This window comes from Epinephelus lanceolatus, chromosome 12 (assembly GCF_041903045.1).
Source record: "Epinephelus lanceolatus isolate andai-2023 chromosome 12, ASM4190304v1, whole genome shotgun sequence".
Classification (NCBI taxonomy): Eukaryota; Metazoa; Chordata; class Actinopteri; order Perciformes; family Serranidae; genus Epinephelus; species Epinephelus lanceolatus.
In genome coordinates, this window is record NC_135745.1 from 6,466,265 (window position 1) to 6,489,311 (window position 23,047).

The 23,047-nt window shown below is 40.8% G+C and overlaps 2 protein-coding genes across 6 annotated transcripts in view; both read right to left on the reverse strand.

Moving 5' to 3' along the window:
- Positions 1-1,143: 1,143 nt before the first annotated feature.
- On the reverse strand, positions 1,144-9,613 carry mrpl37 (mitochondrial ribosomal protein L37). Its single transcript, XM_033649597.2, has 8 exons — positions 9,114-9,613; positions 8,513-8,696; positions 6,456-6,571; positions 3,778-3,966; positions 3,494-3,648; positions 3,193-3,324; positions 1,932-2,006; positions 1,144-1,390 (listed from the first exon to the last, which is right to left on the reverse strand). Exons 1-8 carry the CDS (start codon positions 9,496-9,498, stop codon positions 1,313-1,315), a joined length of 1,314 nt encoding a protein of 437 aa, XP_033505488.1. The 5' UTR covers positions 9,499-9,613; the 3' UTR covers positions 1,144-1,312.
- Positions 9,614-11,066: 1,453 nt separating this feature from the next.
- Positions 11,067-23,047, reverse strand: part of LOC144465066 (uncharacterized) — a 28,171-nt gene continuing 16,190 nt past the window's right edge. For 3 of the 5 annotated variants that reach the window (XM_078172907.1, XM_078172904.1, XM_078172905.1), the window contains 4 exons: positions 18,624-18,701; positions 17,668-17,821; positions 14,496-14,573; positions 11,067-11,523 (listed from right to left, as the gene is read on the reverse strand). In XM_078172907.1, coding sequence (XP_078029033.1) covers positions 11,426-11,523; positions 14,496-14,573; positions 17,668-17,821; positions 18,624-18,665 — 372 coding nt within the window. In that variant the 5' untranslated portion in view covers positions 18,666-18,701 and the 3' untranslated portion in view covers positions 11,067-11,425. Of the gene's footprint in view, positions 11,524-13,781; positions 13,979-14,495; positions 14,574-17,667; positions 17,822-18,561; positions 18,702-23,047 lie in introns of all 5 variants that reach the window. The other 2 variants (XR_013492421.1, XM_078172903.1) reach the window with 2 other exon arrangements.

Consider the following 23,047-nt stretch of genomic DNA (forward strand, 5'->3'; position numbering starts at 1 on the left):
CCATTCAGTGGGTCCAAGGCTGTTTTATCCACTGCAGGCAGCTGCCCCTGAGCCCCAGACCCCCAGGGGCCCCAAAGATTCACTGTATGTCAGTGGATTTTTGTTATTTGGTTGGTTTGTACCACTCAAGTACAATTCCTAACGCACAACATTGTGACTCTGTATCAAAATGCACAGAGGTGGTAGATGGGGCTTAACGAGGACCCAATAGTAATTGTTGCTCAGAGGCACCCTAATTTTATCTGTCCATGAAAAGACCCTGCAGCTTTGGTAACTACTGGTCTAGAGGGATAGTTATTACTGTAGCCTGAGTGCAAAAATGACTGAAAAGGTTATTTTTAGGCCCATCATACATATACACAGACCTCAGCTAAGTTGCACTCCATTACCTGATATCTTATGAAGTGATCAGTTTGATTTCTTGCATCTTGATTAATAATTTTTACACTTTAATATCAATATACAAGTTAATTCATGTGCTTGATCATAGAACTGTTATTATATGTTATAACTGTATATTATATAATAATATTATATATTATATATTATAATTATATGTTATTATATGTTAACTGTTATTATATTTGGACTTGATAAAGAAAAGGCATTTAAACTTTATTAGTAATTCTTCTAAAAGTGTGCTGTTGTAAGCATCACTTTCCTTTTCCTAAAAATGAAAAAATATGCAATCAGAATATTTTTGACATCAAATATAATTACATAAAAAAGACAGTCCATTGTGGGTGAGGACTCTGGTGTCGTGCACACTGACTCACTCTCATTACTCACATGGATCAGAGCTATTGTTAATAAAATTAGTTTCACCAGTGCACCGGTTACAACAAGTCCAAATGGGTGTGAGATTAGCCCTATAATGTTATGTGTGCGCTGTAGAGGTTTGAAGTTTATGTTTTCTTTGTAGTGTGATATTAAGACATGCTGATATTCATATCAATTCTAGGTCTGCTGCCCTGTTAAAGTTGCTCATACCTGCAACACCCCAAATAGAGCCCATTACTGTTGTCTCTTTACAGCAGAGTACTAGTGTTATAATAGGTTTTAGGATGAAAAATTGTTGGGATATAAGCCTGTATTCATTTTCAATGTACACCAGTAAAGCATAAAAACACACTTAAGTATCTATTCAGAATGAGTTTTTTTTTATTGAGTAAGTCACAGTTGGATGGGGTCAAGGTGTTAAATTATCCAGACAACATAACATGTTGTAAACCAGGTCACCGACTGAAGGGACATACGTAAAAACAAACAACAACAAAAAAACATAAATACAGACAAGGTACTGTTTGTTGTCCTACACAGCCCCGTGCAGGTACAGGGCCAAGAACTTGTTGAATGTTTCAGGCTTGTATCCTGCCAGACCAGCTGGTACCTGCAGGGAGACACACAACAAACAACCACTCAAGTTTACTTTGCTGCCCTTTCAGTTTCTCTGTCGTCCCATCACACTTATCAATAAATACGCATTCAGTGTATTTATGGCAGGGGTCGGCAACCTTTCTATAGAAAGAGCTATTTTTGGCCAAAATAAAAAGTTTTAAAAGTCTGTCTGGAGCCGCAAAACATATTTGAGCCTGGATATGAAGGTAACATGGCCTATTAAGTCTACATTAGCCTATCAACATACTAATAGGTCGAAATAAGCATTCATTAATATGTTTTACCACAAGATTACGACTCTGCCATGTGCTATTTAGGATTATTTGGTGTGGCAGTGTTGTAGTGTTGGTGGTGAAAGCAAACAAATCTGTATATGCAATATTAAAGTCTCTATTTTCCTCCAAGACTTCCTTTTTTGGATTTGAAATCTATAGCTAGCCTAACTAGGAAACTCAAGACCAGCCACTGCTATTGAGATCTAACAAAATTAAGAGAAAAAGGTGCCAGGGCTCAGATGTATGATATGTTCATACCTTCACTTGCTTTTTCTTGATGAGCGGTCGGAGTTTTGCAAAATCATAGAGCTCGACATCTTTATCCAGCCACACCTGCATGGAGCAGAAAGCGTTTCAAAAAGCCAGCAGACAACAGCAAACTCATTCTCACATCAGGTCTGATTTTTACTCTGATAGTCAATTATGATTATTATGAAAAATTGTTGTTTTTGCACGGACACAGATTTTTGCAGCATCACTTGATCAAAAATACTGATAAGAATTCACTCTGAGGATTAGTTTCTTTGCATATGGATTTACAACATATTATTCAGCCCTGAACAAAAAGCAATCTCGGAGCTATTGGTCTGACGACAATTTAGCCTGTAAAGGCAATGGGCAATATTCAACCAGGACCCCATTTTCCCATGTTTTTGTGTCTAAGTAACTAATGGAACAACAATTTTGGAAATTGGTCCAGATATGCGATAGCCAAACTCACAGACTCCATTTAAATAATCAGGTTTTTTTTTGGTCACAAACACACTTAATTCAAAGTTGATGGAAGCAAAATAAAACTCACAAAAGCCATTTGGTTCGTCTTTCCGCTATTCCAACAATCCCTAACTCTGGTTTGGTTGAAATAAACCCTTTATTCACCCAGTTAGATGTGCAAATATGTTGCTTTTATACACGCCAAAATACAATTACTGTATATTTAAATAGAGTCTGGTGTGTTTGACGACAGTGATTTTTGAGGCGGTATCTGATTAAACAAAAAGGATTTGCACCTTTAAAAGGTAAGGATTGATCCTATAAGTTGTCAGACATTTAGAATGGTAATCTGCGGCTGTCAAAACAAGAACTTTAAGTGGACGTACACTGACGCTGCATACATGCCCTGAGTGATTACACTGCAGCCACTGCCAGCTGCAGCCCTCTCGCTTAATACTGGACCAATTTCAGAAATTATAAAATAGAATAATACTTTATTGCATTATTACTGTTGCATTAGTCACTTAGACACAGAAACATGGAAGACACATGGGAAATAGGGACCAAGTTAGAATATACCAAACTTACCTTTTAAACCACAGCATGAGTTTAATGGTATTTACTGCTGGGTGTACTGTTTTGTATTGTAGTGTTCACTTGGTCTACCCATGCAGAAGCAAAGGTCCTCGTATTGATGCGTTTTTTGCAGTACAGCAGCAAATGTCTCTTCAAAGCCAATAACGTGTCAATTTGGGTTTTCTCACAAAGCACCACACACAGATATTGAATAAAAAAAATGAGGCACCTGGTTCTTGATGCCGTCGTCTCCTGAGAGATCTGTGGTGTTGAGCTGGAAAACCATAAAATGGAAAATTCTACCGTTGGTCCCCACTGCCTGTACTGTTATAGGTCGATCTAATACACGCTGGGGCTGGGGCTGACACACACACACACACACACACACACACACACACACACAGGGTAAAAAGTAGAAAGGGAGAGAAGGATGATTATGAATTTCGAGAATGTAGATCACTTACTGGTAATACAGTATGTTGTTCACAGATCCACTGAGTTTAATGACACAGTGATGTGTACATCCTTACCCCATACAGTTTGTGTGCACGGACCAAAGCATTTCCAAAGGTAAACATGAGCATCTTGGCTCTGAACTGTTCTGGCAGGAGCTTAAAGTTAGCATCACCTCCCTCCGTAAAGTAAATGGTGTGGGCATGAGGATAAGGGTAGTCATCCCTGAAACCTGATTGGATATAAGAGAAGTCATTTAATTAGGCCTGAGCACTGGACAAACGGAGACCCGCAGTACTATACTCCCAGACACAGCAAACTACTGCAAGACCATGATTAATGTGACATGATGTCTTCTCACCTGTGCAGTTCACGTCCTCTTTGTACACGTGAACCTTCTGCAGGTCGATGGTGGGGGAGACAGGATAGAAGGTTTTCAGGACGTGATCTGCCGTGTCAGCCACTTCCTGTTTCCCAGAAACCTCTGGGAGAGGATCCATGCAGTTATGCAGTAAACCGTTCTGACCCCTAATCTGGAACAGGTCCTCACCTGGTATTCAAACATGGAATGAAATTGGAAGTCCATTAGAATGTATTCAGTACATTCAGGTTTATTATTATGATTTTAGGCAGCACTGATCAATTTTCGAAACTCATTAATTGTCTCTAGGGACGGCATTGTCTGTCTGTCTTTCAGTCAGTCCACCACTTTGTTCCAGATATAAATATCTCAACAACAATAGGATGGATTGTCATAAAAGTTAGAGACATTCGTCGTCCCCAGACACTGGGTCCCAGTGACTGAAGTGATCCTTTGATTTTTACTGTGGCGCGACCAGAAGGTCAATATTTCCACATATCCTTTGACAAATCTTTCATCCAAGGTTCCTACAGCCTAAAGCTCAGTATAACCTGTGCTATTTTGGGCTGTCCCACATGAAAGATGACCAACGTCAAAGAAACGTGGTGATATCTTTGGTTGTGGCTCTAAAACGATGATCCTGTGTCACACAGTTACAGAGCTTCAAGGATGGCCGTTGTCACATTATTGCGATCAAAGACAGCCTGGGATAAAATTCTGACTGTGCCAGGAATTTATGGCCTATGTCTACTAACCAATCTATAGAAATGCATAATAAAATGACGCACTGACCCTAAACCCAAAGAAACAGATGAATAGCAGCTTGGCATGGAGGCAAAACATGCTAAAAGAAATGCATGGGATTCCAGTAAAGAGGAAAACCTTGTGGAGTTGTGGCAGCAGAAGCCTTGCCTGTATGATGTGTCCTCCAGCTCTTACCATGGTCGGGTAAAGAAGGACAAAGCATGGAAGGAAATATGGAGTTGCAGCTGCCAGGTGAGCAACCTAGTAACTATCAAACACACACACAGACACACTGCAGCTTTTAGTGACCACAAAACTTTAAGTTATTTAGTAATATGACCCTCTATGTTGTGCTTCACAGTTGGAGAAGTAATAACCCGTGCAGCATCCTTGTGCACTCAAGTGTGGGAAGCTAATGCTTTGTAGGACGTAGCCTGCGATTCAGTAGGCTCTGTCATTGTATAGTCTGCATACATCAAACTTGATGTCGTACCCAAGTTAATTAGATCCATGTCACACAGTGTAGCTTGTGCTAAACTTATAAGATAGCTAAAATCTCACAGTCTGTAGGAGGCTTTAGACAAGTTAGATTTAGGACTTTTTTGAGACTTTTTTAAGACTTTTTTTATTGCCATTTGGAGTCAAACTTTAGAATTTTTTTTCAATATCCAAAAAAAACAACAACATAAAAACATAAACTGACATCAAGTACTTCGGGTCATAGACAATTTTGCCCAAATACTTGTAACATAAAATGTGACTTGCAGATTTTGTGTTTCTCACTCTGCATGCGGGATTCAACTACCTTGATTCCTATCGTGCCAAGCTTGGAAATACTTTTTACATTAAATACACAGAGCCTTGTATGCATTGCCTTGTACTGGCTTCAGCCATGCCGCCAAGTCTTAGTTAAACAGCCAGTTTTCGTTGACTTTGCCCTTACCCATGTCGTCCAGGGTACAGTGACAGCTAGCTAGCATACAGTAGGTCCTTTGTTTGTTTGGGTTTTTTTTAATTATTGAATGCCCCTCGTAAAAAAAAAAAACCACTTGCCGCACCTTTTTCTTGTTGCCAAGCAACCACCCAATCACCTCCTTACCCTAACCATCCCATGTAATTAATCTACTGTTTATTTATTTTTATTTATTTCACAGTAATTAGTAGCTTGGTTCTAAAAGGGACAGACAGAGGGTACTTGCTGTACTGTAGCTCTGGCTGAGAAGCTGTCGGCAAATCGTTTGTTGGGTACAGGGAAATGGAGATCTGTGTGGGCACATGAGACTCTTAAAAAAAGAGGGTGGATCACAGGGAATACCACCAGTTGGTCCAGGAGAGTCACCTCGATGATAGCCGTTTCAACTACTGCACTGACGTGCTTCCACGCCTGCGGTTTTCTATTGAGATGGTGGTGACTGCTGTTTGTTAAGTCATATAGCTCTGGGTATCCAGTGACCGCTACTACTAGTTTCTCATCCATTGTTTACCAACTGTAAACTATGTTGTCATGACCACCACAGACGGTCCGCCTCTCAAATCATAGTATTAAACAACGGGAAAAAAGCAGAGATGACGTGGGCGCTTTTCTGCTCTGAATTTAAGTTTTATTCAAAGCTCAGAGCCCTCCAGCAAAAACACCATGCGCCTACAGCACAGAAACACAAGGCGCGTAGGAAAAAGCTTTATTCTCATTAAAAACAATTACAAAAAACGCCTCCAGTTGTTAAACACTTTCTGTGTGATCAGGGCCTTGTACTTCTTTGCCTTTGTTTGTGTAATGCTGTATAGGTGTTAGTTTGCTGATGATATAAACACAACAGGAACCCACTTATTGGTCAACAACTTCTCAGGTTGCTCACGCTGACCAACAGCTGAGCGTCGGCTTGGTTTGTCAAGGCCCTTAAGTATTTCACTAGGTAATCCCTAGTGTGTATTACCTCTGCTCCACATGGATGCCAATGAGTATTTCTCAGCAAGGATCCTCCTTCCAATTGCTGGGTGACTGGGCTGTAGAGTTGCACACAGATGGAGCAGGTTGAAGAGCAAAGTGTTGCTGAGAAAAGAGCACACACAAACAAACAAACAATGAGAGAGGACAGTGATTTATTACCCAAACAAGGACTGTAAAAATACCTGTGCTGCTCTCAGCTACTGATTTTCAACCAAATATTCAATGAGTCAACACCACTATACTTTAGAGAAAGTTGTGCTGGCTTTTCCTATGGAGAGAGCAAAGATGTCAAACCTTGCTACAGTGCTATTCTGAGAGCTGCATCCTGTGCAGATGATACACCTCACCACAGAGTGTTGCAGGGATGACGTTTTTCTGTAGGCCGACACGGAAGTTAGCGATGGCCTGGTTCCCTTGTCGAAAAGCCTATGGGATTTTTCCACTGGATTTTGGATTATTGCCGAAAATAAGCTCTGTGGCAAAAAAATGTTTATGATACATCTTTTATTCAGAAAGATAATCTTCACAAATTCACACCAATTTTATGTTTTTTGAAGCCCAAATGCAATTAGCCACAGTAATAAACTAACGTTAGGCTATACATTAACTACACCCGGGTCACATGACTTAACACTGCCACCATGATGAGGCTGTAAAGCCATGTTCAGGGTGATGACACTCTTAAGTCTCATTTAGCTTCTTGTTAGCAACCGCCTTTTTTCATGAGTATTAAGCTTGTGTTAGCCACAGACCTTATTGCAGGAGTTGGGACACTGTATAAAACTTAACAGAAGTTTTGCAAATATTTTTCAATATGTTTTCAATTGGAGACAGCACAAAGACAAGATATTTAATGTTCAAACAAATATACTTTACTGGGTTGTAGGCATCAAATTCAGAATATGTGCATATCAACAAAAATAAATAATAAATAAATAAAGTTTATCAGTTTGAACATTAAATATATTGTCTTTAGACCGCATTCAATTAAAATATAGGTCAAAAAACATTTGCAAATCATTGCATTCTGTTTTTAATTATGTTTTACACAGCGTCCCAATTTTTTTGGAATCTGAGTTGTTACTAAAACCCATTAGACCTTGAGAGGAGGGAACCAGGAGTGCTAAAATACTCACTCATTTCATTTCTGGGATTTATGACTCATTCCCGGAGCACTCTATTGAGTTAAATCACTTTCAACTTTAACCTTATTTGTCAGTGACCTTTCAGTGAACAACTAATGATCTGAAACCTGTCCATGACATAACATAAAAATGACACATTCTGGACAAAAGAACAAAAACAGTTTTAATAGTTTCATGCACCCGTCTTAATAGTTAAACTCATTTAAATCATTCATAAACAGTCTTTACTCGGCTAGTTACATTGTTTTTCAAATTCCAGTTGCTTTTTTGTGACTTGCTGCTTGTTGGTGTCATAAGCCTATGTTGTTTTTTGCCTCTGCTGCACCTCATGGGAAGCACAGCTCATTTTGCTGATCAAGTTTAGAGAGCTAAACCCACTAAGAGCCATTACCTGGCTTCACCTGCATCCATCACAGTCTAAACACTGGACTGCAAATTCCACAAACGGTCACTGAATGTGACACTGATGCGGTAAAAGCACTACTTCTGGGGCGTCGGTGGCTTAGTGGTAGAGCAGGCGCCCCATGTACAAGGCTGTTGCCGCAGCGGCCCGGGTTCAACTCCAGTCTGTAGCCCTTTGCTGCATGTCATTCCCTCTCTCTATCCCCCTTTCACACCTGACTTTCCTATCAATTAAAGGCAAACTGCCCAAAAAATATCTTAAAAAAAAGGCACTTCTTCTATTCTCACTGAACAGAAATGTGGGCTTGTGACCACTTTGTACCTTTAGACATTTTTGGTACATGTATAGAACAATTCAGTTTTGGTGATGTATACACAAGAAGGCAGAATTTAGAACAGATTTTCTGTAAATCCACACAACAAAAATGTAACAATAGCTGTTAATCTACTTGACTAGACAATGCATACTAAAATGTACGTTGCTGTGACACACTACCTGTATTTAATTTTGTCTGGTCGGACCTCTGTTGTGTCCCAGAAGCGGGCGTGTTTGATGGCGTTCTGCACACGTTCATCCTGATCTGGTATCCAATTGGCAGGACTCTCTGTCAGTGAGAGAAGCTGAGGCGGCAAACCTGAGATCAGTTTGGTTTTGGTCAACCACAGAGCCTGACGCACACCTGAGACACAGAGAGAGATGACAATTTGAAGTGACATGTTTTGAAATGTATATCGTAGGCAACTGGACTTTGATTGCCTACGATTTAATTGTTGCCAGAATGGAATTGATCTGGATAAATGAGAATATCCACAGACCTAATTACGTAGAGCAGTAACCTTTGCTTTTAATATTCCTTGTTATAGAAAAAAACACCCGACAGCCAATATTGAAGTGTCTAACTACCCTATCTGCAGTAAAATGTTGAAAGGGTTCCCTGGACCCTGCGTGACACCACCATCAGATGTTCTACGAGCAAGCGCCAGCATAAATATACAGTTTTCAGTGTCATTCGTTTGTAGACTGCTGGTAAGAAATACTTGCTTGTTTTCACACAACAACGATGTACTTCAGATGTAGTACATCTGTGAGCTTTTACCTTCCAGTGGGCTGGTCCTCTGGTTGTACACATAGCACGGTTTTTCTTTGTACAGCGGCATCTCGTGAACCGGAGGAGACTTGTAACGTCTCGGGTCCTTGTAGTCCCTCTCCCACCGTGGATAGACGGGCTTGGACAGCCCCGGAACATAGTGCATCCTCTCCCCGTAGGTGACCATCTCCAGCCCGGGGATCTCCACTCTCTCCCTGGGTTTGCGCGCAGGGGGAGCTTTGGCTGTGAGACAGCGGCTCACACCGAAGTGTCTGCGGGCCTGAAGGTGGCTGCCTCCTCCATGTGTGGACAGCCGTCTCAAATCCTTCAGGAAAACGGTTTGAGAAAACAACGGTGCCGCTGATTTTAAACACTGGGCCGTTTCTTGAAACATATTAACTCCTAATGTACTTCTTATAGAGTTTTCAAGATTGACGATGCTATGCTGACCTAAGTCATTCCCTGTCAGTAAGTGCTGCTGTAGGGCGCCGCCATGTTGGATCTCTGACTTCTTCAGTGGCTTAAACCAGCGTTACGTCCTTTCGTATGATTACGACAGCGCCCCCAACAGGTTACGAAAAGAACTACTGGTGCTTCTGTTATTTCACATTTCTCTTTTTATACATTTCATGTATTTTACCTTAGACTGTGGTGGAGAAAGTATTCAGATCCTTTACCCAAGTAAAAGTAGTTATACCATACTGTAAATAATCTGTTACCAGTAAAAGTCCTGCATTAAAAATATTACTTTGGTAAACGTATGTAAGTACAGTCAGGAAATGTGGGCTATTTAACTTTTAAAAGAAAAGGTGCTTATGCATGAAATATGACTTCAACAATTATCAAAATAGTTCTCCTGCTTGTCATCCTCACTGATCATGCCAGCAAGCTTTTCATCCTCCACAGCTGACTTCATGTTGAAAGCATACGACTCCAGGCCGTTCTTAGCTAATAAATTTCCTACTCCACGTCTTATGGTTTCAGCTGCACTTGTATCTGTTTCCATTTAGTTTATGTGCAAACGTCTTAGTGGCTAGTAAGGTAAAAGGTGGCATGAGATTGAAATACTGAATTAAACGGATAGTTCAGGTTTTTTTTGAATGGGGTACTTATTCTGAGACATTGTACAGCAGATGTTAGTTGTCACACCCCCAGTTTGGAAAATCACGCAGGAGTCTGACATGGAAGCTAAGCAATGCTCTGCTGTGGAGGGGGCAGCAACAAAACATGTTTTAGCCACCTAAAAAAAAGCAGTTTCAGTTAAAGTGTACGCTATATTGAGATTATTTCACCACTTTACTGTCAGTGTTTTTCAGTGAGAAAATGAAGCCATCACACCGCTCTCTTCAAAGCCAGACTCCAATGAGAAAACAGTTATTTAACATTGCTGAACACAAAGGACCTGCTGTCCTTCTGTTGCCTCAATCAATTAATTAATGTTATTTGTGACTTTGGAGTTTAAAAAGGATAGTTCAAATTGACCAGCATCACACAGTAACACAAATTAACTGATCAAGGCAGTGGTAGACCAGCATCTCCCGTTTTCAGCGAGCTAAAATTACTGTTTTTATCGATGGAGTCTGGTGGCTTTCACAAGAGCAGAGATGAGGAACTAAAGACATTAATATCTTTTCCACTGAAACAGGCTGTCTGGCAGAAAGGTTAAACGGTGAAAATATTCTCTATAGGTTCAACTGAAAAGTTTAACTTGTCTGTAGGAACTTTGCCAGGATTTTAGTAATACTGAGTTCATCAGTACAAACTCCCCCAATATTACCCCCCTATCTAAGAAATGTACAATTAGTCACGAAAAGGTAGTCCAGATGTTAAAAATCTAAACATTTTCATATTATCTATTCTTTTCTCATTTCTGTTATAAACCATTTAATTTCATTTTATGTGACATTCATTTTCCTCCATGATGACCAAAATGCTTTTTCAAAACAGTCTCTCAGTGGGAAATAGAAGTGCAAAGTCCTTTAATTTTATAAAAAATCATTCCATTTGTATTTTCAGTTTTTGTGGTCAACATTCCTGGGTCACCACTGCTAAGTTACAGAGTTTAATTATAAAAAGAAACTAAACTACTCACATATAAGGAGTTACATGAAGAGCATTTAAATGTAAAAATTCCAAGACAGCAATACAACATTATTTGCAGGGTCCAGAACAGATGAATCCTGGAACTGCTTCACTGACAGTAAATGTGTAATTTGAGGACTAAACAATGCAAAGAAATTAAAATATGCAATTAAGTCTTTCATCAAATGAATGATCCAAACAAAGCATTGCTATAAAGAGAGATCTGGATCCTTCTCTTCTCATCCTCTCTTGTATTTTACAGCCAGGGAGGCCAAACTGAGGAGGAGGATGGCAGTTTTTCCCAGCAGAATCCAGAACCATATCTGACCCTGCAGACCTACACGGACACAAATGGATGCAGACCGGGCTTTTAGTTACATAAAATATATTGGAAACAAAGTTGCACGGACATACATAGAGATGAAAAGAGGCAGTGTATGAGGAAGTAATGAAGGAAAAGACATGATTAAAATAAATTTGACAAATTAAATTAAAATTTAGTTAATGTATATTTAATAAAAGACTATACTTGAAGTACTGTAAAGTGAAATGAGAAGCCACAGTCTAGTCTCATCAATCCCTCATAGGAATTTGATATGGATGTTGATACTTCCACTGTCACAACGCTCCCTCACCACTAGTTGTCTCTGTAAGACTGCGCAGAGTAGAGGTACATGGGATACAGGTATGCAGAGGAAGAGTGTAACATGTAGAGCAGCATTAATACAGATCCAACTGCTTTTCTTGGCCAGTCCCGCCCTACTGTGCTGTGACTAGCTAGCACTAGCCCTAACCATGGCCTCTTCACCCTAACCCAAACAACCTCCAACCCTGTTGCATTGACATGATGAATACAAGCCAATCACAGCACAGTAGTGTGGGACTTACCAAGAAAAACAGTGGTATCTTGAATAGTACAGTAGAGCAAATGCCATAGACAGTATTAAAGTTAGCCTTCGGTCTGAAAAAAAGAGGCCAATGTGGAAGTCCGTTAAACATGCAGTCTTTCTAATGGCCAGCAGGGAGTGACTCTAAGCGGCAACTTCTGAACCTAAAAAAATTGAAGCCAATGTGCAACTGACAAAGTCTGCAGTTTGTCATATGGCGACTTGAGGCTGGCTCCACATCAGAGTAAAACCCCATAGATCCCCATGTTAAAATGCCGATGTGCTCTCATCCCCACCTGTCAAATACTGTCACTCTTTCACTGGACCTACACGTCAAAATATGACTCCCTAGGTACCCCCCTGCATCTGTTTTGGACATTCAGGGACGGCATATCAACTTATGCTTGTTAGGTGCATTTTGTATTTTCAAAAAACACTGTTTTCCCAGGAAATGTACAGTTTCTGCTTGTTTTTTGCATTAAGTGTTTTTCAAAATAAACTTACAATGCATGTAAAATACTGAGTTTTTCCAATCGAATGCAGACAATTGTTTGACCTGAGACATTTTGATGCTACTCGGTACTGGTGAAAACCGTTGTTTTGTCCCGTAATGCCTCCTTCTGGACTAGAGGAGGGCAGACCTTGTTTTGCATGTGGCCTTGAAAAAAAACAGATCTCTGATCAGGAGCGCTGAGACACATATATGTGGACAAGCATATATGACAGTTTCCTTATAAATGGAGTTTCTAACACATGTGGAGGTATCAGAGATGTTCTCAGAGAGTCTGGCAGTGCTGAAACCTGCCCAAATGCACAATTCATTCATGGCCCTAAGATTACTATGGACTTCCTGAAAACCTCCATGAGTGATAATGAGAATGAGCAATGCAGACACATCACACAATAAATTCTTCACCTCAACAGGGACTTGAAACCTGCACCCTCAGATCAAAAATCTGATGCTCTACTGACTGTGCTATCCAGGGTTCAAAAACAGGGACTTTGGAGTACACAATTTGGCAAAGTGTCTTGAGCCAGTGAAAAACAAAACATTTTTGTGGATTACTACATCCTTCTGGAATGGAGAAGGGCAGATCCTGAATTACATGCAGCCAGTGTGAGTTTGTTGAGACTTTTTAGATGTTGACTGAGAGTTCATCAGAAAGATAGCCAGTACAGAGATGGCACCACTACAAAGTTTTCTGGTTAGGTGGGGAGTCAGAATGGTCCAGGATCAGACCGCCTGCACAAAGGATTGAATGCAGATATCATGTGACTGGAGACGTTTTGATATTACTTGATACTGGCTTATTTCAATTGTGCAGATACCCAGCCCAGGTGCAAACCATTGAAGTTTTGTCTTGTAATGCCTCCTTCTGGACCAGAGGAAAGCAGACCTTGTTATGTATGTAGTCTGGAAAAAAAAACATGATGGGTTGCATTCAGATTTCTGATCAGGAAAGCTGAGACACATATGTGGCCAAGTGTACATGAAAGTTTCCTCATTAATGGGGCCTCAAAAACTTGTGGAGGTAACAGGGATGTTTCTGGAAAGTCTGGCAGAACTGAAGGCTGCCCAAACGCACAACTCAGTGATGGCCACAAGCAAACTGTGAACCTCCTGCAGACCCTCATGTGTGATGATGATGATGATGATGATGATGATGATAGTGAGCACCACAGACACACTGCACAACAAACTAGGCACCTGAACAGAGACTTGAATCCTGAAGCGGCAGACTAGGGTCTGATGCTCTACCAGCTGAGCTGCTCAGGGTTCAAGAAAGTTGTTCCTTGAAGAAAACCATTGCTCATAGTGTTTTGAGCCAGTGAAAACCAAAGACGTGATGTCCATTACCACCTCCTTTCAGAATGGAGGAGGGCGGACCCTCATTTGCATGTGGTCTGGGAAAAGCAAGAAAAGCTGCAATCAGATTTCTGATTTGAAAGCAGGAGCGCCAGCAGCTTAAATCCTGTATGCTCCATGTGAACTTTTTTTAATAATTTTTACATAGTTGAGAGTTCTGGACAAGCTAAAAGACTATCCTCTGGAGGGGACAATCACCCAAAGTGACTTGAGCTGGTGAAAAATATACAATTTTTGTCTATTTCCACCTCCTTCTGGACTAGAGGAGAGCAGACGTTGATTGCACATAGCTTGGAAAAAACAAGATGGGTTGCAATCACCTTTCCAATCTGGCCAAAAGAGACACATATGTATGAGGCTACAAGTAAATGACAGTGACCCCAGTAATGCGGCATTAAAAACTTGTGGACATCACAGACCTGTTCCTGAGAAGTCTGCAAGTGTTGATACCTGTCCAAATGCAAAACTCATTCATGGCCATAAACAGACCATGGACCAGTTCACAGAATTATTAGCAATTATGAGAAGTTGCAACACATAGCTGTGAGTTCTTACTTGCTGCACTGCTGTGCTTTTTGGTGCTGGCACACCCTGGGTTGCTGGATGTGGTCAGGGTGGATGTTGACAGGTTATCTGGAGAGGAGACAGTTGATTAATCTTTAATTATAGAGCTTGAAGTATTATTACATAAATGAGTAAGTATTTCTTTTTTTTAAAAAAAAAGTGTGCAATTGTGCTAGTTTGCTTACTAGCTTGGCATGGTTATGAGTTTGGTTTGTTTGTTATTCAGCATCAAAGTGAGGAGACAGTGTTAATAGCAGCAGCTGACATTAGCTGGTTTATTCCAGGTTACCTCGGCTGCATTGATTCTAAAGATGTTCCACAGAGAAAGACACACAACTCTGCAAAGAGCAAAAATACATAGTATTTCTCTATATTTACTAAAGCCAACAGGAGCTTGCTAACACTCTATGGGAGTAACAAACCAAGCTGGCTTAGTTAGTTGGTTAGCATGTGCAGTAGCAATGGGTGAAAATGAACAAATCTTTTTTACCGACTCTTTTTGGGTTTGATGCATGCATCAACTACAAGATTCGGTCCACCCCTCACTAATGTGTTAAGCTAAGGCTAAAAGAGCTAAACAAGTTAAGTTACTGTGTCTTGTGTTCATTTATAGCAGCAGCCTCTAGTTAATTGATTCAGAAAAACTTTAGCACTGTCAATACATGATGTGAGTTGTGTGTGGATGTGAGTCGCTCACGCACGAAAAGGTCCACCATCTTAGACAGCTAGCTATGGCTCCACCACTTGGACAAACCACATGTCATGATCTGAGTTTTGTGTCACAACCTGACCTTTAACCATGGATGTGAGTCACACATTTTTCACAGCATGAGTTATTGCAGAAAATGTTTGGTTCATGTTCAAGATGTAATTCTTGATGGCGACTTCATGGCGACATAACCAGGTGTTGAAAAGTTTAGCTGCAGGCATCGAAGGGAAACGAAGACAGGTAAATTCAGAAGGTTTTAAGAACAGGAGTTTAGCAATTCAGTTTGTCCGTGAGGGAGAGAAATACAGAAGCGATAAGTTAGTAAGGAGGCAATGGTGTGGCTGCCTAGAAGGTGCTTGTGATTGGGAAATGCAAGTAGATTTAGGGGGAAAGCTTGTTGTTCCCCAGGAAATAGTTTGTCCCAGCAGAGGCCTGACGTAGTGTTGTGGTCAGTGAGTCAACAGATAGTTTATTTCATTGAGCTGACAGTTCCTTGGGAAGACTCAGTGGAAGAAGCCTATGAAAGAAAAAAGCTTAGGTATGAGCAGCGAGGATGGAAAACTAGGATTTGTCCAGTGGAAGTGGGGTGTAGGGGATTCATAGCAAGATCAGCTGTCTCGCTCCTGGGGGAACTCAGAGTGCGGGGACAGAGTTTGAGGAAGACAGTGAAGGAAATGTCAGATGAAGCAGCTAGAGCTAGTCAGTGGATTTGGATGAGGAAGAATAATGTCAGTCGGGGGCCAGCAGGGGGAAGTACTAACAGGGTACGTCACTCCTTGAAATCAGGTGGAGAGATCCACCAATCAGTCCTCTCAGGAGAAAATCCAGGAAGTGGAAGGTTATTTAAGTGTGGGAGTGGCCTACTTGAATCCCTTTTGTTTGAGACCATGCTGCAAGGTGAGTGTGTTTGCTGATCCTGTGACTATATCTATTTCCTTTAACTTTAGCTTATACTGGAGTTATGCTATGTAGCGTGTGAAATAGAGTATGGTGAATGTGCTAGGAAAGGTAGTATCGGCACTGTCTCTACCTGGAGCTCACATGAACGGAGCCTGGGTTTGTTAAAAGTGGCAGTGCTCTAGATAAAGGATCAGCACTCAGTGAATAACCTCCTAAGCCCTATGATAAGCTATTATGGCAAGGCTTAACTATACAGACCAATGAGCAGTGATAACTAACACGTCATTGGGGTCATCAGGTGGGAACCTCCTTTTACCAGTGTTTCATCTAGTTGGTCCCACAACACCTCCAGGAGGCTAGACAGTGATCTCTGGCATCCCAGAGACACTCCCCTAATGCCAGCTCTCACTGCTCCCCGCACCGACCCAACAACCTCCTTTACCTTACCTTACACATGGCTTTCTCAGCCCAAACAACACTGCCACCTTCAACAAACCCAGGCTCTGTTTTTGTGAGCTTCAGGTAGTGGCCGTGCCGATACTACCTTTCCTAGCACATTCACCATACTCTATTTCACACGCTACATAGCATAACTCCAATATAAGCTAAAGTTAAAGGAGATAGAGAAGATAAACTCACAGGATCAGCAAACACACTCACCTTGCAGCATGGTCTCAAACAAAAGGGATTCAAATAGGCCACTCCCACACCTATAACCTTCCTCTTCCTGAATTTTCTCCTGAGAGGACTGATTGGTGGATCTCTCCACCTGATCTCAAGGAGTTATGTACCCTGCTTAGTAGGTCCTCCTGCTGGCCCCCGACTGACATTATTCTTCCTCATCCAAATCCACTGACTAGATCTAGCTGCTTCATCTGGCATTTCCTTCACTGTCTTCCTCAAACTCTGTCCCCGCAATCCGAGTTCCCCCGTGAGCGAGACAGCTGATCTTGCTATGAATCCCCTACACTCCATTTCCACTGGACAAATCCTAGTTTTCCACCCTCACTGCTTAGCTTCTGCTCCTAAGTCTGCATACCTAAGCTTTTTTCTTTCATAGGCTTCTTCCACTGAGTCTTCCCAAGGAGCTGTCAGCTCAATGAAATAAACTATCCGTTGACTCACTGACCACAACACTATGTCAGGCCTCTGATTGGTACAAACTATTTCCTGTTATGAGAAAAACCTTAACATTAAAATAAAGTTGTACCAATACCAATATTGCATGGTGAAAATGCAATTATTACTATTAATTATGTTTTGATAATAATTATTGGAGTTTTAATATTATATTTTTTTCTTCTTTCTTCGTTTTACAAATACTTGGTTCATTTCTATTATATATCTTTTTTGATTTATTTAATATGAATATATACCAGACATCACATGTGCAGTAGGTGGCACTGTTGCCATTTAGGCTACTAAAAATTAATTATTCATTTATTTAAATGGTATTTTATGAGTAAATTAAAGAATTATGATAAAGTTCTTACAATCACCATTTACTCAAAAATGGACATTTAATAAGGACTGTGCTGTTACCGTTTATCTTACCTGCTACCTGAATCAAGACCTCAGAGCTGATTGTATCAGGTGGTTGGGTCATGCAGGAGTAATAACCAGTGTCTGCCTTTGTTGCAGAGCTGATGCTCAGGACGATGGTCACATTAGGCAGGATGGAGGTAACATTAACAAGAGACACACTCTCCTAGGAGATGGAAATAGTTAGTACTATGGCAACACACTTTGGAACCAGCACTGGTTGACTTTCCTAACAGTAACTTAACTCTAGGCTGAAAAGTAGTGTTTAAAGTCCCCTCTCTGGGTGGGGGATCTAAAAAGAAACATGGTTGTAGCTACAGTATAACCACACCTGAAAGTGATATGATGGTGTACTGACATACCCTGGAGTACATATCTACATCACTGCAGCAAGATGAGAATCTAAACCACTTCACTCAGTTAAATATATTAGCTTTAAAATATATTAGGACACCATTTTCCCTTCACTTTTTGCTGTATATTCTGTTTAAAATACATTTGTTTAGACCACTTTCATGAAGACAACATATCAACGTTATCGAAAAAAAAAAAGATTTTGTTTGAGGATGCAATGTGAATCTTACTACCCCATTGAGATTAACGTTACGGTTTTTCTAGCATGATTCTTGCGATTCTTGTCATATCCACGTCTGAATGCACTCATTGTAAGTTGCATTGGATAAAAACATCAGCTAAATAAATGGAATGGAATGTAACTGTGCAGCTAATCAAAAGTATCATCATCATCATCATCATCATAACATCCTAACAACAAGATAACTTTCTTGCAACAATCAAGGCTTTGTGGCATAATAAAGAGTACACATAGTTGTACATATTATAGAGCTTCATTCATGCCTTAATAAATTATAAATGTCAGACAACCTTTAACAAGATTTTTAATACCTCCTGTGGGCTGTTCCTGTACAGCTGTGCGACATGTTGGACTGTTAAACATACGAACTCACAGCTGAGTTTGAAGCCGTCTCCTGCTGAAAGAGTCCATTCATCTCCAGAAATACTCACAATAGGCCCACTGCAGCCACCTAAAGAAGTGAAAGAAGAAGGCAGACATATACATATATATATATATATATATATATATATATATATATATATATACATACATGTATATATATATATATATATATATATATATATATATATATATATATATATATATATATATATATATATATACATACATGTATATATATATATATACACACACACACACATATATATATACATATATGTGTATATATATATATATATATATATATATATATATATATATATAAACCACAATCACTACAAGATAAAAATGACTTGAGCTTAGATAGCCTCAGTTGGAAAAAGCTATATTGGATGACAGTTTATCTGCTTATATAATTTCATATCACTGTCCATTATCATGACCAGATTTTTAACAGTAGATTTCATATATGGTTTCAGGGAACAAAGGTCAATATGAGGGGCATCACAGGTGCCACTGGGTCCAAATAACAGGAATGCAGTTTTACTTTCATTAAAGTTTAAAACATTTACTGCCATCCAAGCTTTAATGCCCCTGCGACAACCCAACAGCTGCTATTAACACAGAGTTTATGTCTTTCCCTTGTGAAGGCAGGTAAATCTGTGTGTCATCTGTGTAAGAGTGGAATGACCTTGTCATTATTTCTGAAGTTGAACCCTAACGGGAGTACATAAAGGTAAAAGAGGACTGGCCCTGAACCCTGAGGAACTCCAGGTGCCAAGGAAGATGCAGTCACCAAGGCTGACAGAAAAGCTTCTGTCAGACAAGTAAGATCTAAATATTTGGGATCCAATACATATTTAATTATAAATGGGCAAGCAGATCAAAAATATAATCAGCCCACTCAAAATAAAAGTCATGTTTGTTTGGTGATATTTGTATATTTTGAAATATACTGCATATGCAATGCATTTTTTTTTTTTTTTTTTTTACAATTTCAGCCCTGTGATAGTTTGGTGACCTGTCCAGGGTGTACCCCACCTCTCGCCAAGTGTAGGCTGCGATAGCCACCTTATTAACCAATTGATCCTATTAACACAAATGCTACCATCAATAGCAATATCATGCAAACATTCATAACATCAAAGTGTCAAAGTAGCAACATCAAGCATGTTTAAACTTTGGCTAACTGCACCTCTGTTTGATTAACACTGTTATTGATAAGCCAGGTCAAGATACTTGACTGCATAACCCAGCCACACGGTCTGCAGGTCCTTGATTTTGGTACTTTGGGCATTGATATGAGTGTTAGCATGCCATTGCCATTGACAGCAGCATTTTTGTTAATAGGATCATTAGTTCTCTCCTGTTAAGAACTGTAGCAGCATCATAACTCAGGGCGCAATTACTGGTGAGCTCTGTATACATTATCAGCTATGCCTATTTAACTTCTATTAAGTATTATATATGAAACTAATTCATCAAATGTTTCAAACCCACACAGTTAAAATTTGCCTTTGTAACAGTTACAGCCTTTAAGTCCAATTAAGTCAGACCATAGATTTGGTCCCTCCCAGTGTTGACTCCATGGCCATAGCCATGGAGTCAACACTGGGTTTCGTCATATTTATTTTCTTATTTTTTCTTATTATTTATTTTTGTAGCAGTAATTACAAAGAAATAGCAGTTAATGAAAGAAAGAAAACGGCTTATTAAAAAAAAATCAGTGAAAGTAGCCAATAAATAAAATTAATAAATGAACAAATATGAAGGAAAAAAATCAATAAAAATGTCCATCTTTCTTTCTCAGTGACACAAAGGCGCGTGCGTCATGAAATGTTATGTAAACAGAACGATGACCCGGCCGAGGTCGGTAAGGCCTCCATACCGTTCAGATCTCTCCCTTTGCACTTCGATTTGGACCAGAGGCAAACTGTGGAAAGTTTTGAAGCAGACAGCAAATCTTGTTGGAAAACACTTTACAAACTTTTGTATCACTCAACTTTGTGGAAAACCGAAGAGCCCGAAAATGCCCCCCAGCAGACCACGGACATTGATCTCATTGTTCTGTCATCACTGAAGTCTTTACAGTTGTTTGGTTGGTGTAGAATAACTGCCTTTACTCGGAGCTCCTACTCAACAGTGGGTTAACTGACCTACTGACACACTGATCACATTGTTACTGCAGCTTTATTATGCTGCATTAGGCTAATTGTCTCATCCCTCATTTGTACAAAGTCAGAGGCTGAACTGCACAGTATCTGACATTACTGTTAAAAGGCGTAGCCAGTGTTTCCCCTAGGATGGAGTTGTAGCAGCGGAGGTGAAGCACGCACACGAAAAAAAAAAAAAAAATTCACGCGCGAAACTTTTTTGTACTCCAGCACAGCCTGCTGGGATGTTTCTATGTATCTACTGGCACCAGAAGGGCTCTTAAGGACTAAGTACATAGAGTATATTTGTGCACAGTAATGAGCAGGAGAAATGTCTGTCTAGCTTACATATGAGGTGTCTCAAGATTTAGGAAAATACAATTTTATTGAACATAATAAAAGTAAAATGTCACATGACATGCTGCTGTTTTGTGCTATGACCTGTATTAAGTGCTGGAAGTTATTTACGTGACAACGCCTGAAGGCCTGAACGCCACACAGGCTCTGCTCCGTGTTGTGCTGCTGTGCGAGCAGCGTGTTTGTCTATGCGTAACAGCAGTCTTTTTATAGTTATTTAAACACTGTCCGTAACAATAACAATGTCACGAAACAAACTGCGCCGGGCTCAGGCCGGGTTGGCCAGGAAAACGCGACCTGAGCCGCGCTCTAGCGTGCTCACCTGTGTGTGTGTGTGTGTGTGTGTGTGTGTGTGTGTGTGCGCCAACTCCGCCGTGCGCGATACAGAGAGCAGAGGAGAATTGTTAACGCGTGACCGTGTAGAGACAGAAATAACACAATGACATAACACGGCAAATAGTATATTGTTATGTTATTATATGAAGCATCCATCGCGCAAAATAATACACTAACTTTAGTAATTAAGAGATAAGACGGAGCCCTCTCCTCTCCTCTTATATGCTTTACTCACAAGTGTGTGAATTGACCTGGATATGAAGCGTCCATAACGCCAAATAATATAACGGTAGTTTCTGAAGAGCTAAAACGAGAAAGAAAAAAAAAATCAGCAGCGGTGGTCATGTTTGCATATAGGGGAAACACTGGTGTAGCCCCTTGTGTGTTGGTGTCTTTGTTGCAAGTGTAGTGCAGGTGTAATTAGTTTATGGAGATGTTGTAGTTTTTTTTCCAGTTTAAATTTTGATGATTGCTGATTTAATCTAAAATATTTAATGAGAGATTGAATGAGAAATCCTTATAATTTGAATATCCTTCCTCCTTAGGTGGTGCTTTCTATGTCGTCGAGTGCCCTGCAGAGGATGGCCTCCTTGAAGTCATCAGGATCCTCGACAAAGATCTCCCCATCTACATCTCCTCTGGTGAGAAAGAGGTAAGTGAGGACGAGGTAGGTGTCGAGGATGATGGAGAGGTTGAGGTAGGTGAAGGTAAGCTCATTCCCCTGCTCCACTCTGATGACAATGAAGATCTCCCCATCTACATCTTCTCTGGTGAGGAAGAGGTAAGTGAGGACGCGGTAGGTGTTGAGGATGATAGAGAGGTTGAGGTAGGTGAAGGTAAGTTCATTCCCCCTCTCCACTCTGACAACGAGGATGAGGAGGACGAGGACGAGGATGAAGAGCTTGATGATAAAGACACTGACGATGAAGACGACTGTTCTGACCTGGAGAGCGAAGATTCCGGGTACGAGTCCATGACTGTGAAGAGGATGAAGAGGACCCTTGTGACCTCAGTCTTTTCCTCCCTCTCGTCCAGCGGATCCCACCTGGAGGTTTTTGGCCCGGATGGCGTCCTTTTGGTGTTCTGGCGGAGCGTAGCGCAGGTCTCCCCCCAGTCTCTCCCAGGTCTGAAGACTCTGCTCCCCCAGCCTCCGCCCTCAGCTCACCCACCAAGAGAAGTAGGGAGGACAGCGACACACCGCAGGTAAGTGTGAAGAGGCAGAGGACGACTTCTGAGGACAGCGACGAACACCCAAGACCCTCCACTGCAAACCAAACCTCCACCGCAAAGAGAAGCAGGGAAGAGGGCGACACACCTCAGGGAAGTGTGAAGAGGCTGAGGACCACTGGAGAGGACGGCGACTAAGACCCAAGACCCACCACTGCAGGCCTCAGCTCCCCCACCTTAGAAGACACTTCCTGTCTCTCTTTGAGTCCTTGAGTTGGCCGGACAGCGACTCCGATGACGAAGACTGACGGCACTGATGGGAAATCTTTGTGTCTGGCAGGACTAATACAGCCCCGGCAGCCTTCGCATCTGGCAAGGCTAACAAAGCCCTCGGTAGCGTCTT